The following is a 13,408-nucleotide window of genomic DNA, read 5'->3' as shown; positions in this document are numbered from 1 at the left end:
GAGCATATTTAAGGCCAAAAACAGCAGCTTCTTGCATTTGAAATTTCCTCCCTTTTAAATATTGACTGCACACATTGAATAAATCCTGTTTGGTGCTGTGAAGTAAAATCTCTGTTTTATCTTTTGTTTTCTTACATATCTTACATTATTTACTTAGAACTATAATTACTTACAACTCTGAGGATCCCTCTCCAGACTCTCCTTTGCCGTACTCCTGCAGGCCGTACGAGTTTTTATCAACAGCAACAACGATCCCCACCAACACCGCAGGGAGACCTGGAGCACAGCACAGAATCGACAGGTGAACACGTCTCCCTTTCTTCACTGTGTCTGCAGAGCCAGTGTCAGCGTTTCAACTGCTTTTAATGTTTCACCGCCGCAGTCTTCTTCAGAAAAGGTGGCGCAGTTGTTTTGGTAACAGTTTAAGCCCCTCACCCCATCCGACGATGCAGAACTTGAGGATGTATCGCCGTATGTAGGTGTTGAAGACTTTGACCAGAGCGATGTACATGTGGATGGACTCCAACCCCATCCAGGTGAAGGAGGTCAGCAGGAAGTAGTGCAGGAAGATGGCCACGGACAGGCACAGCCAATCAGCTTCCAGACTTGCCAGCCAGCCGTCTAAGAGGAAGACCATGTTGAGGAAGAGCAAAGAGGTGCTGAGGTTCATCAGGATCTTGGAGGGGTAGTCACGCCGGAGTTTTCTGTGGGAAGGGAAGAGGAGCAAGGCTGAAGTTTGATTGTGTTCGCTGCAGTTTGCTGTTCCTCATATTCACAGCCATCCTGACCACTTGATCGATTAGGACCTTTTAAAGGGAAGTAAAATATGTGCATTTATTTATCTGTTCAATGAATTTTCAGCCCATTTAGGAAAGGCCAGACCCACGAAAGGACAGGATGTGGAGAGTAAAGTAAAACGCTTCTTCCTGATCAGGCACCTGCGCTGAATCGCATGAAGGACTTCAAATCTGTCATACAGATGTTGACGTCCATCTTGTACGTTTATGTTGATAAATTTAAATTCTTTCCAATGCTTTCGCTGATGTAGGGGTTCGTTCAGACGTGCGCTGCTACCTTGAAGTTTCCTGGTCATTATCCAAATATCTGATTCGGCTGGCCCGAACTTTAAACATCTGATTGACCCCATGTGTGAACAGCGCAGGTCGTTTTCCAGAGAATTTACAGCGAGTGTCCATGGGGCTGCTTCGTACTCCTGCTTGCCTCCATATTGCTTTCCACTCTTCTTTGATATTGCAGATACATCTCAAATGAATCTGGAGGAGTCTGCCTCCTTCTGCACGCTCTCCCCAGGCGCCACCACTCGCCTCACGTTTGTGTTTCTACTTTTCATCAGTGTATCTGCAAAGTTGTGAAGTGTTCAACGCGACTCACTCGAAGGCGATGTAGGTGAGCAGTGTGGCGGCAGAGAAGATGGCGGAGATACCGCAGCCGATGTAGGTGATGAAGGTCAGAATCTTGTTGTTCTTCAGGTCAATGTGGGGTGAAGCTCCTGAAATGTCCTGGAGACGCAGACAGAGAGATGCCATGTGTGATAAAGCCATGCCAAGCTCACGAAACACTTGAGACAGCTTTAAAAAGAGACCAGAGAAGAAGAACCAGACAAAGAGGCGCCTTGATGATCATTCTATGCTGAACATAACCAATTATGTTGACTTGGTCAATAGTGTGTGCGTCCAGCATCATTTTCCCCTCAGGACATAATGCAGGAAGGTGCTTTAAACTGAAATCGGATCATGTGTTCAACAGGTGGAAGCTGTGCTGGTTAAACTGGGCTTTTGGACGGACATAAGGACACACAGACATGTGAGCCTGGTGAGAGACCACACGACCCCGACAGCACCACTAACACAAACACGCACACTGACGTCTTCCAGAAGGACGTTACTGGAGCACTGCGAGCCGCTCGTTTTAGATGAAACAACATGAATGTGATTGATTAAGGTCGGGTATAAGGACCACGCAGCAGGAAAAAAAACCCTCATAAAAAACGCAATATCGCATAAAAGAGGTAAATATCATGCGTTGATCATGACGTTTCACAGCTGTTTGCACTAAAGACCGTGGCCACACACTGATGAAGGCCGGATGGCCGAAAACATTTTGTGTATTGGCGGACAGATGACTGATGGAACTCATTAAACAATGCATAGCTGAGCGTGACCCTCTCTTCTTGCTCTCTGTGGCACTTTTTACACACTGACCTCCAAACTGAAGTCTGGTTTGAATTTCAACCCTGCTTCTTTGCTCCAAAACCTTTTCTAATTAGAATGGCATCAAACCGATTACACATCTAGAGTTTTTAATAAAGTTATAAATTCCATCCCAACCACTGACATTGGCAAAAGGATTAAAAAACATCAAAAGCTCTGATGGAAAACTTCCTCAAATCACGTCACCAGCCTGGACTGTGGCGTTTTAAATGCAGCATTCACACACACACACACACAGTCTTACCATGAGGATGCCAAAGTGTGTCAGGTGGTCGCAGAGGCAGATGGTTTTGTTGCTGGTAGATTCTTCGGATGCTCTGCAGCCTTTTCCGTTCCAACCTCCAGCACCACCTGGTGGCAGCACAGAGGTATTACTGCTCATTACGATCAGCTGGAACATTTAGAGCTTTTCAGAAGATTCAAATAACTTAGAGTATTAGTATTTCCCAAATTTGGAGGTTTATCCATCTGCCTCCACCTATCAAACGTCAGCTCTACATGTCCTAGACTGCACACTGTTCTACAGATTACAATGGATCTGTGAATTTTGTATGGAACTACGTTATCATACAAACTATCAAAGCATAACGGGTATAATACCCTGATATTTCACGTATTGTCAATATTTTTTGGGATTCTTAAGGATTTGAATCCAATCAAAAGATTCCTGCCCTTTGCACATATATTGCACAACATACTACAGGACACCATACGACATGTTATAAGAAAGACATTAAAGGAAGCTCAGTGCAGCTTATAGAGTTTGGCTGCTATCAAACATGCAGAAAATTACTCTGTCAGAAAAAAATAAGCAAATGGAAATTTTGGGTTCAGTATTTTGCCTAAAGACACTTCAACATGCAGACTGAAGGAGCCGGGGATCATACCGCCGACCTTCTGATTGGTGGACAATGGGCTCTACTCCCTTAGCCACAGCTGCCCCTTCTGGAAACAGTAAGAAAAATATTTAACTGGAACTGTTTTGGTTTTTCTTGGGACCTGATCTCGTGGCCTGAAGTAAAAAGGTAAATCAAGGATGTACTCAAGCACCGAGTTTGCTAAACTACAGCCATCAGAACCTCAGTGGATGAGACAGCGTTGATAAAAGGAGCACTGGAATGAAATGATGTTTAACACTTCAGGTATGCCGTGTCTGGGCTCCCTGTGGATCAGAGATGAACCTGAAACGCTCATAGTGAAGTGATGACAGATGCACACAGACTTACTGTTCATGCTGAAGTCCCAGAACATACAGACGGGATTCAGGGAGGGCTGTCAGGAGAGGAGAAGACATCTTTCAACACGTTTATCTTTCTTCACTTTGAAATCTGTTACCAGACTCGCGTATAGAAGACTCAATGTGAAGTAACAGCACCAACATCACCTGTACCTGTTCAGAGAGGTGAGCGATCTCAATCTCCACTGGATCCATCAGGTCGCTGATGGAGAAGTTCCCCACACTGCTGGCCACCACGTAGCTGTTTAAAGAGCGACCATCCTGCTCTTTCTGAAAACCAGCAGACAAAAATCAGTCAGCAACTTTTCTTATCTGTCCATCGGTGGTGGTTTCTGGATTTATTTATCCAGGTGTGAGTCTCAACTGAGGCAGACCGGACTGGACTGACCTGGAACAGGTTCGTGCTGCTGAAGAACATGAAGTTGATCCTGGACAGAGACAATCTGTCGGCTTCGCTCAGGGAGACGCTGGACAGCAGAGAGGCCGGGAGGGTGACCTGAGCTAAAGGGTTAATCCTCTCTAACTTGAAATCAATCTGAGGGAGGCAACAGGAGGAGAAGGAGGAAGGTGGGAAGGAGAGAGGAAGGAGACCAGAGGGAACAATTGAAACGTCAAACCATGAAGAGGTCAGCGATACCGTACAGATGGAGGAGCTCCTGGTGTTACCTGTGGTTCGGTGCTATTTGGAGCTATGAAGGCGCTGAAGGACGTCCCGTTGAACATGGTGGTGTTGAGGGACGATATCCCCAAAGCCAGGTGTCTGGAGGTGATGGTGATGGATGGACCCTCGAACTCGATCTTCTGAACCAACTCATCTACCGTCTTCAGAGCTCTGAGGAGGGAGAGAGAAAGATGTTACTCAGTAAAATATCGGAAATAGGAAATGCAACATTTCAATGAGTAAAAGATCCTGAGCAATGATAACAATAACAGAAAGACAGACGGGGTAAAAACAGTAAACACATGTTTTTGACTGAGGAGTAGAGTACAGTAGAGTAGAAGAGCAGAGTGGACCGTACTTCTCGGAGGTGGCAGCCAGCGCCGTCTCTGAGCTGGTCATGACGTTGGAGATGATGGTGACGACGGTGGAGGCTAACGTGGTGTTGATCTTGGCAACGTTCACCAGCTGCTTCACCTTCGTCACCACTTTGGACACCTGCAGAGAGACCAAGAGGAGAAGAGGAAGAAGAGCTGATTTATTCTGCTCGCAGGATCTCCATTCAGCCAAAGAGACACGTGTGGACTCCCACCTCCTCATTGGACAGCTCGTTGTTGGTGATGTCAGCGAGTTGAACCGCCACCTCAGCTGCATTTTCTGCACAAAGAACACAGAAAACCCGTCACATTTCTCAGTATCTGATGTCTTATCTTATCATATCAGGACACTCAAGGTCTTGAGATAAGTCCAAATGTAACTGTAAAAAGAGACTCTAATTCTAGATTTATTCGTATTCTTAGAATCATTTACTGTGAAATCCAAATGTTTTTGAGTCATAATTCAGTCTCCTAACATCACTGCTATCGTCCTGCCTGAGCACACCTGCTGACACCTGGATGGTGTCGATGTCCGTGCAGTTACTGAGGTCTGCAGCCGACCAGGAGGATGAGAAGTTCTGCGGGTTGATCAAACTGAGGCAGACAGAGACAGAGGGAGGATGAAGACGTGTTGTTTTATGGTTATTAACCAGCTGGAAACATAGATAAAACAGGATGTGATAACTTTTTTTGACATATACTCAACTGAAAACAGCACAAAGACATTTAATGTTTGAGCTCATCAGCTTCATTGATTTTTGTAAATATCTGCTTATTCTGAATTTGAGAGACAACAGCCTGTCTCTAATGTCACTTTGTGTAATGTTTCATAGAAAGAAGTGTCTGGAAGATGAATTAGTCCAGTTCATCACCAGCAGACTCAGGAACGTCTTTTGTATTCATGCAGTCTTCCACCGTGAACAAAGCAGCCTCCACCAGGACTTCTTTTTTCTGCACACAGTGTTTTCTGTCAGAGGCGAAATTGACCATCTGTTCCAGGAGCTGAGAGCAAACCGAGCTGTTGTTTGACTATCACTGATTAATGCCGAGTCGCCTCTGTGTGTCTCTCTGCTCCTGAACGCTCACCGGGAGAAGAGAGCAAATTGGATTCCAGTGTTGTGGAAATGCCAGCGATCGGGATGATCCTGATTAAAGCTGCTGTTTGCTATAAAGTCTAATGATGAGCAGATAAGAGGTTCTTAAAATTTTATTTTCATGCAGATGTTTTGAGATATTTGTGCTTTAATGCGTGACTTTTCATTAAAACGCAGGAAACCGAAGGGATCTCTTTTGATCCACAAAAGTTTAAACAGAACTATAAAATCCAGGCGTCAAAGAAAAATCTCCATTGTTTCTTAAAGCAACGAGTCAGTCAGCTCAAGACAGCTGAAACCACAGCACGTGGAAAGAAGTGAGGCTTAATGAAGCGCCTGAAGGATTCAAATATCTCATCCCATTGACTAAAAACACGTAGAATTTTTATTATATGACCACGTCGTTAAGTGTCTTTGTTTCATTCTTCCTTCAAAGTTGGAGGTTAAAAGAAAAGTGTTTCGTTCGTGTTTGAGCGACTGTCGATCGACCCCGACAAGCTCACCCTACATCCAGACAAAAGGCCGATGGTCATTCTCAAGTGACAGTAAACATACAAGGGCTGGCTAGTTTCCCACTATGTGTGTGTGTGTGGGTGTTTTACCAGGTCCTGGAGGTGCTCTGGTCCTTGTTGGGGAAGCAGGGCAGGTACTGGGTGACGGTGGGTCGGCTCTCAGGCCAGCGGTAGTGGAGCGGATTCTCCTCCGGGCAGTTTTCTATTAGGAAAAACAGGAGTTATTTAACATTGAAACGATAACGCAATGGACAAGATACATGAAATGCAAGTGGAACAAGAGTGCCAAACAAATCAGGAGGATCTGATAAAAAAGCGCAGGTAAACAGAGAGGGAGAGACAAACAAGATGACAAATAGCAGGAGATTGGACAAAGGGAATTTGCAAACAACAAAACTCCAGATGGACGAGACATGGGACCAAATCAACAAAAGCCATGAATAACAAACAGAGAGAATAAATCAAATAAGAAAGTCCAGGATGAGTCTGTTTGTGTTCAAGCAGAAAAAGGTACATCATGGGAAAACAAAACCTCAACAGACCTTTGAGTAAACTGACACGACAGACGAGGTAAATGCTAATGCTAAGACACTTTTCCCTGGTGCAGCTCCTCACCAATCAATCTGACATCAGTGGAGGCCGGCTGGATCTGCAGGCCGGCACCCATGAGCCCCTGACGGCTGGACAGTCTGGCAGACACTGCGGCTTCACCCAGACTCTGATTGGTGGTGTAATAATAAACCAGCAGGGCCTGGCACGAGTAACTGGAGACAAAATGAACCTGAAATAAGCTGCTGAAGGTGCAGACGACAATCAGGATCATGCTCAAATACACTTTGACTGCACATCTGAGGGGATAAAAACACTTTTTCCAGCTGATACTCACATGACAAATTCAATACAGCAAACTCAGAAAATGACATGACGAGTTAAACAGGAATATTTTACCTTGTCGGGTTTCCGCCACTCTGTAAAGCAGGCTGGACACTGGAGAGAAACAATGTTAAAGAGGTGAGACAACGGCAGGAAGTAAGTAAGACATGCAGCAAAGGGTCCGGGAGGGGCTCAAACCCAGGACGCTGCAGCAAGGACTCAGCCTTGATACATGGTACATGCATCCCCTCTGAGGATTTATTTCAAAGCATTCTTCTACCACAGGGAGCTCGAGGGATGGACTGATGTGCTCAGTATGTGTCCTGGGGGTTAGGTTCAGACATATGCTGCCCCTGAGTACAAATCGACCATGATACAACAAATACAGTGTCTGCTCTCAGACACAGGATCTTATGAAAAACTCTAATCAGGAACGTTTTTTAAAGTTTAATCCGGCCCTGTTAAACGCTGTCAGAGCGTTTTAAAATGATGATCGCCATCAGAAAGAGGTGAAAAAGAGAACATGTGAAGGCTGAAAGGCCAGGTGTGGCATCATTTTATTCTATAAGCACAAACTGTTGCACAAAAGCTGCTCAAGTTTGCTGAATTACCTGATGGAGTCCACGTAGACTGCATGGGTCCAGTTCTGAAAGGTTTGGTTCAGCTGCAAGAAGAAAACAAATCAACTCAACCAATAACAGAAGCTTTTGCTGTTTTTCTTCTGGATTAATACATTTGAAGGTTTTTGCTCTCAGCAGCAAGTTAAATTCTGCTTTATGTAAAGTAGTCCAACAGTCTAAGTAGACTTTGATGATTTCTGTCTCAAATATTATTCAGTTTTATTGGTATTTACATCAATCAAGGTATTTATTAGTATATATGTAATTGTAGTTCGGTGAAATCTTTGTTTTGTATAACTAAATGATTAGTTTAATCTTTATTTTCTAAAAACAGGCAACACTGTGATATTCATGACACACTGTTGATGTTTGGCACAAACCCAAAGTACAAACATAAATAAACAGTGTGCAAATTTATGTGACGGGAGGACGTAAACAAAGTCAAAGATCTTTATGTGCACAGTTACGTTCAGTGAGACTAACCGTCAGTTCTAGAAAGGGGCAGGTGTAATGGTCCTCCTGGCCGCTGTTTGTTATGTGATTTATGTGGGACTGAAGACAAAGTCCATTTTGGTTTATTGCTCCTAATATGATGATTTAAGGGCGCCATATTTTACTAAAACCTGTCTCTTCCTCTTTCATATCAGTCTGTTGGTTTGTGGTATTTGATTAAAGTGCAAATTAGTCAGTGAAGATGCACAAAAACAAAATATTAAATGATTGGATCTCTAATTCATCCAATTCATGTTTCGGAGGCTTTCGGTCCTCCACGCTAAAGGTCAAACTCTGAGGTGACAGACAAAAGCTACCGACAGCTGCACTTATCTTACCCAGAGAGCCACAGCTCGCTCAACATCAGGCCGGACCAGCGCCGCGCCACCGTCGACCACCACAAAGGAAATCCGGTAGAACAACCCCTCTGCAGATAAAGACGACAGGAAAGAGAGAAATGGAAAATAAAACTTCAGTCTCAATTTGGCACAGACTCTTTCACACATATCACGGAGCTCTTCTTTATGTGCCCGAGCCACATAGCAGGAGATGAATCGAGCGGTTGGAGTTAATCAAGTTATTTAAAAATCCAATTTTGCAGTGTAGAATGATGAGGAGGAATGTGCCGCCGGACAGATGAATAGAGCGAGAGGAGAGCAGTCATGAGGACTTCTCCTCTTGGTGAGTGGGAGCATCAGGAATCAGGAAAAGCTGCATGTTTCTGTCAGCTGCAGCAGTTTGGAGATTCAGAATCTGAGAGTCATTCACTGTCCAAATCTTCAACACGTCTGCATGTCTGCAGCCTGAAACCTCACACATTTAAACTTAAAAACATGTATCACACAAGGCAGATGAAAACATGAACTATTTGAAAGTGAACTTTAAATATCAAGTTCTTGATCATATTGAAAATCTTGGTGAAGCTTTATTATATGGGTCTGCAATTCCCTAAATAAGTTTCCTGGAAAGGGAAACAGAGAAACATGTGAGTTTGGTTAGCTTTGGTGCTTTTATGTTGATTTCTTGAAAGACCTGCTTAAATCTTAATGACTGGAAAAACTGAGGGAACCTTTTAAACCTAATTTAATATTAACTTTTTATTGGAAACATTTTTTCTCCTTGCCTGTAGAAAAGCTTTGCACATTTGCATGTTCGGCTGATCTACTGTGCACTGAGCGAGGGGAAAACACTCAAGGGTGTGATAGCAAGTAACTGCATTTAATTCAGTCAGAGTTGTTTATGGTGTAAAGTCCAATACACTAAATCTCACATTTGCCTCGCGGGGCTTTACAAACAGCAGCTCCTTCTGTTCTTACACCGTATGGACCTGTAAAAATAATTTTACCAGAATCTCTTTATATAAGCATTGAATAGTACTCCAGTGTTATTGTAATTATAGATTATTTTGTCCTCCAAGAAGCTGCATTTGTCAATAACCTGCAGTGTGAATTCCCCAACAGCAGACACACAGTGTGCTGAGACACTATTTGTCTTATTTAAATGTCTCATTCAGAAACTTTTGACATTTCCTCTCTGATAAGGCATTTTTATGGCTCTCAGATCTCCTGCTATGTGTCCAACTGGCCACTAGGTGTCGCTCTGGTATCTATAATTGTTAGTAAGAGCTACTGGACGGTCAGAAGACTTCTACTCCATCACTTCTGGAGGGAGACCCTGCAAGCTGCAGACCTACAGTTGCAGGTTTTCAGCATTGCAAACATTTCAGCTGGATTTCACAGCAGTCTGTAAATCTCTGCGGAGATGAGATTTCTATTATTTAACGTCTGAGAGTACAAGCAGCAGAGCAGGACATCTCTACCAAGAAGCTGGATGGACTGAAAAAGTCATGGGTGTAAAAAAATAAGAATGAAAGATGTTTAGATAAACAAGAAATGAGGAGAGAAATGTGAGGTAGAAGTCTTTATAGTGGATTGTGTAATGATGCACCGATAAAAGAGAAAAAGAAGTAAATAGAAGGGTAGAGCAAGAATAAAGCATTACAATAAATTTAAACTACAAGTACCAGGGTAAATACTACAGTCTGATTGGACGAACAGATTCTATCTTAATGTCCTACACACGGCTCAGAATCACAATGAGCCAATCATCAGCCTCCAGCCCCTGAAGGATCCCACCCATCCACCGGATTGACAGCTATTTATACCTACTGCACCACCACTGTAAGGGCAAAAAGGGCAAATTACTGATTTAAAAACAGGTATTCAACACCCAACCACCTTAAGAAGTAATTTAGTCTTGTATTCAGTCTTAAAATCATGTTTTTTAATGGAAAGAAGCGTTTTCTGCCCCTGATATCCAAAGGATCTCAACCAGCTTCAGTGCCTTTTGTTTTGAATCAGAGAATAACAAACTATAGGGCCAAAAGTCTGTGGACACCTCAATACTGTGATAGTTGAACATGTAATTCTAAAACCATTAATCATTTATCAACCACTACAACAGCCTCCACTCTTCTGGTTTCAGGCTTTCCACCAGATGTTGGACCTTGCAGCAGGGCTCTGCAGCCAGGATCTTTTTCACAAGGACTTGCAGCACAGTAGAAAGCTCTCTTTGAGGGAGTCCTTTTGAAACAGGAGTATTCTTTGGACTCAGCGCGTGAACAGAAAATATGTGCATGTGTTTTACACACTGACTGAAGCAATTTGTTCCCATTCAGACACAAAAACATGAGAAAAGTCCAACACTGACGTTGGGCCTGTCTGGCACGCAGCCATCCCAGTTCATCCCAAAGGGGTTGGTGGTCAAACTCCTCCACACCAAACTGGGAAAACCGGAAAGGGACAAACACAAACTGTAGCCACAAATTTGGAAGAACACAATAGTCTAACATGTCTCTGTATGCAGTAGCATTAAGCTTTCCCTTATTTGAGCTAAGGGGTGTCCATATACTTTTGGCCATATAGATTATGTTGCTATCTGCAAACATATGTCACTCGATTAAACACTTTTTTTTTCTGTTATGTCGACACTTAAACGCAGAGCATGTCATTTCTGCTGCTGGGTGTCTCTCAATCAAAACAGTGCAAGCAAAAGACAAATTTTGATGACACCATAAGGTCACGTGGGATCATGGGAGTTGTTGTCTTGATTGTTAAACAACCATCTTCGCGATGAAAACCTATCTGACGTGACTGATGTAGGCATGTTCACAGACGAGGTAATGTCTTAAAGCTTCATTCACGTTACACAGGGTGTTTCTTGTGTCGCCATTGGAGGCAACCAAATGAAATGCACCGCATTCATTTTTTGACATTTTAACGCGGAAATGTTACATATTGTGCGTTTAAGTTAATCTCTCACTTGTTATTTTAAAACGAGAAGACTTTAAGACTTCATACAAGTTGCTATGATGATTTCTTTTTTTCCAGTCATGCTACTGTCATTACAGATTGTTTTATTTCAATCTCTACATCTACAGTTTTTTTGTTACTGAATGACATACTGTTCCCCGATGACAGTCCACACAGACATGTAAAATGAAAGCGTTGTTTACATTGGCAAGGCAATGCAGGCTTGGCTGATAAATCCACAGTTGGGGATCCAGGGGTAGGGTGCACCGTTGCCTTTTTGAGGCTGCTACTGCCACCACTGCTAGCTGACGTAGTGACTGCTTTGAACAAAGCTGTTGGAGAGGAGTTCTTTGTGGTTAGAAAATGGGTGGCATTGATGACCACACGTAATGTGGGGGAAAGGTGGGCCTCCTTCACATCACCATCAGTTTGATCTGGATCCACAGGCCCATTCACAAATACTCCTGAGCTCAGACTCCCACTGTGATTTGACACACTTGGATTCGAGTTCAAACTAGGCTTTGAAACTGTTAAATTCGATGATGTGTCTGCAATCACAACGAGATCTGATGCTGGTTTGCTGCCTGTCATGTTTCCCTGTGATGCATTCACACTTCCATGTTCTATTAAAGCTGAAGCATTTTCAGCTTTTGCAGTGTTTATTTCAGTTGGCACTGACGGAGAGTCTTTGATTGTTATAACAGAGGTTGACACTGTGTCTGCAGTGTGGTTGCCACTCCCAGGAGGTGGGAGCTCATCAAACCCAGAAATGAAGCCTTGACCTGGTGTATCGATAGAGGAGCCAGTGGGGGATCTGAAGACTGGCATGGCAGAGGGAATATTAAGGCCAGAAGTGTGCAGGGGGTTCGGAATAACCGGAGCACCAGTGGGTTGCGCTGATACTGCAGAGTTAGGCAGATGACAGGGTTGAGAAGTGGGGCAGGGGGAGGTAGTTTGCATTTCAATAAGAAATGACTGAGTGTTCAGGGCAGCTTCTGGATTCAGACTTTCATTCGGCTGTTGGCCTGTTGGAGCATTTAATGTTAAATCCAGAGTTACATAGTCTTCAGTGTTTACTGCTGAAGAAGCCAGCTCTGCAGCAGAGGCATGTTCACCTGCACTGTGTATTTTTGGAACAACATCTGCAGGGTCAAATAAGGCAGAGAGATGTGGCAGTTTCCCACTTGTAGTAAGATTATTTGAGACCTCTGGTGACAGTACTGGACCACTGACAAAAATGGAAGCATTCGCTGTTGTTTTGTTTGCAAGCTGTGGCAAAACCTCGTCATCATACTCTTCAGCAGAAACAAGCGGGGTTGAAGCCTGGTCAACAGGAAGTGATTGTCTGACTGTGATGAACTCCTGGATTGACTCTGATGACTGGCTAACAGGGTATGTGGTGGATCTTTGGAAGGACTGTAAATGGTTGTCCAGGGGGGATCGGGTTGTTGTGGGCTGGTGGAATCCAGCAAACGGCCAACTGGGCGACAAAGAGCCAATTTCTGCCTCTTCCATGCTGGCAGACACTGCTGGCAACGGAACCCAACTGGGGAGGTGAGGGGAGAGAGAAGGGGTGATGAAAGATGAGAGGGAAAGGGAGGAGGCAGTTACGTGGGGAGGGATCGCAGCGGAAATTTGAAAGGAGGGAAAAGGAGGTATGAGGGTTGCTGCAAGAGAAAGAGAAGGTAAAATTGAGAGTGACAGGGGTGGCGAAGTAATGGCAAAAGAAATTAAGTGGGACGACTGCTGCTCAAAATGTGCCTCTCCATTTTGTGTGTCCTGCTCTGGCCTATTACTCAACTTTACTTTCTCGCTCGTATCCAAAAATTTGCTCACATGTGCCCGAGGGGCTAAATGTGTGAGTATCTGTGTGTGTGCTGGACTGTGTGTGTGGATCAGACGGTCGGGGTGCTCAGTGTTAGTTTGTGTCATGCCTGACTGGTGCATATAATCAAGCCCTGAAGCGTGCTGGGGGGTTGTAGTGCCAAGCTGCACTCTTGGGC

The 13,408-nt window shown here is 44.0% G+C and overlaps 1 protein-coding gene across 3 annotated transcripts in view; it reads right to left on the bottom strand.

Annotated features, from left to right (window-relative positions):
• The window catches only part of adgrg6 (adhesion G protein-coupled receptor G6), an 87,055-nt gene that overhangs the window by 21,893 nt on the left and 51,754 nt on the right, over window positions 1-13,408 (bottom strand). For all 3 annotated transcript variants that reach the window (XM_076757154.1, XM_076757156.1, XM_076757155.1), the window contains 16 exons: window positions 8,433-8,521; window positions 7,594-7,646; window positions 7,058-7,096; window positions 6,725-6,873; window positions 6,200-6,311; window positions 5,009-5,097; window positions 4,719-4,783; window positions 4,488-4,624; window positions 4,135-4,300; window positions 3,857-4,003; window positions 3,622-3,738; window positions 3,458-3,503; window positions 2,476-2,582; window positions 1,393-1,520; window positions 436-704; window positions 174-276 (listed from right to left, as the gene is read on the bottom strand). In XM_076757154.1, the coding sequence (XP_076613269.1) occupies window positions 174-276; window positions 436-704; window positions 1,393-1,520; window positions 2,476-2,582; window positions 3,458-3,503; window positions 3,622-3,738; window positions 3,857-4,003; window positions 4,135-4,300; window positions 4,488-4,624; window positions 4,719-4,783; window positions 5,009-5,097; window positions 6,200-6,311; window positions 6,725-6,873; window positions 7,058-7,096; window positions 7,594-7,646; window positions 8,433-8,521 (1,816 nt within the window). The remainder of the gene's footprint in view (window positions 1-173; window positions 277-435; window positions 705-1,392; window positions 1,521-2,475; window positions 2,583-3,457; window positions 3,504-3,621; window positions 3,739-3,856; window positions 4,004-4,134; window positions 4,301-4,487; window positions 4,625-4,718; window positions 4,784-5,008; window positions 5,098-6,199; window positions 6,312-6,724; window positions 6,874-7,057; window positions 7,097-7,593; window positions 7,647-8,432; window positions 8,522-13,408) is intronic.

The sequence above is a fragment of the Chaetodon auriga genome, chromosome 18 (genome assembly GCF_051107435.1).
Source record: "Chaetodon auriga isolate fChaAug3 chromosome 18, fChaAug3.hap1, whole genome shotgun sequence".
NCBI lineage: Eukaryota > Metazoa > Chordata > Actinopteri > Chaetodontiformes > Chaetodontidae > Chaetodon > Chaetodon auriga.
The sequence above is the reverse complement of the archived record's forward strand: the minus strand, read 5'-3'. Positions and strand labels throughout refer to the sequence as shown.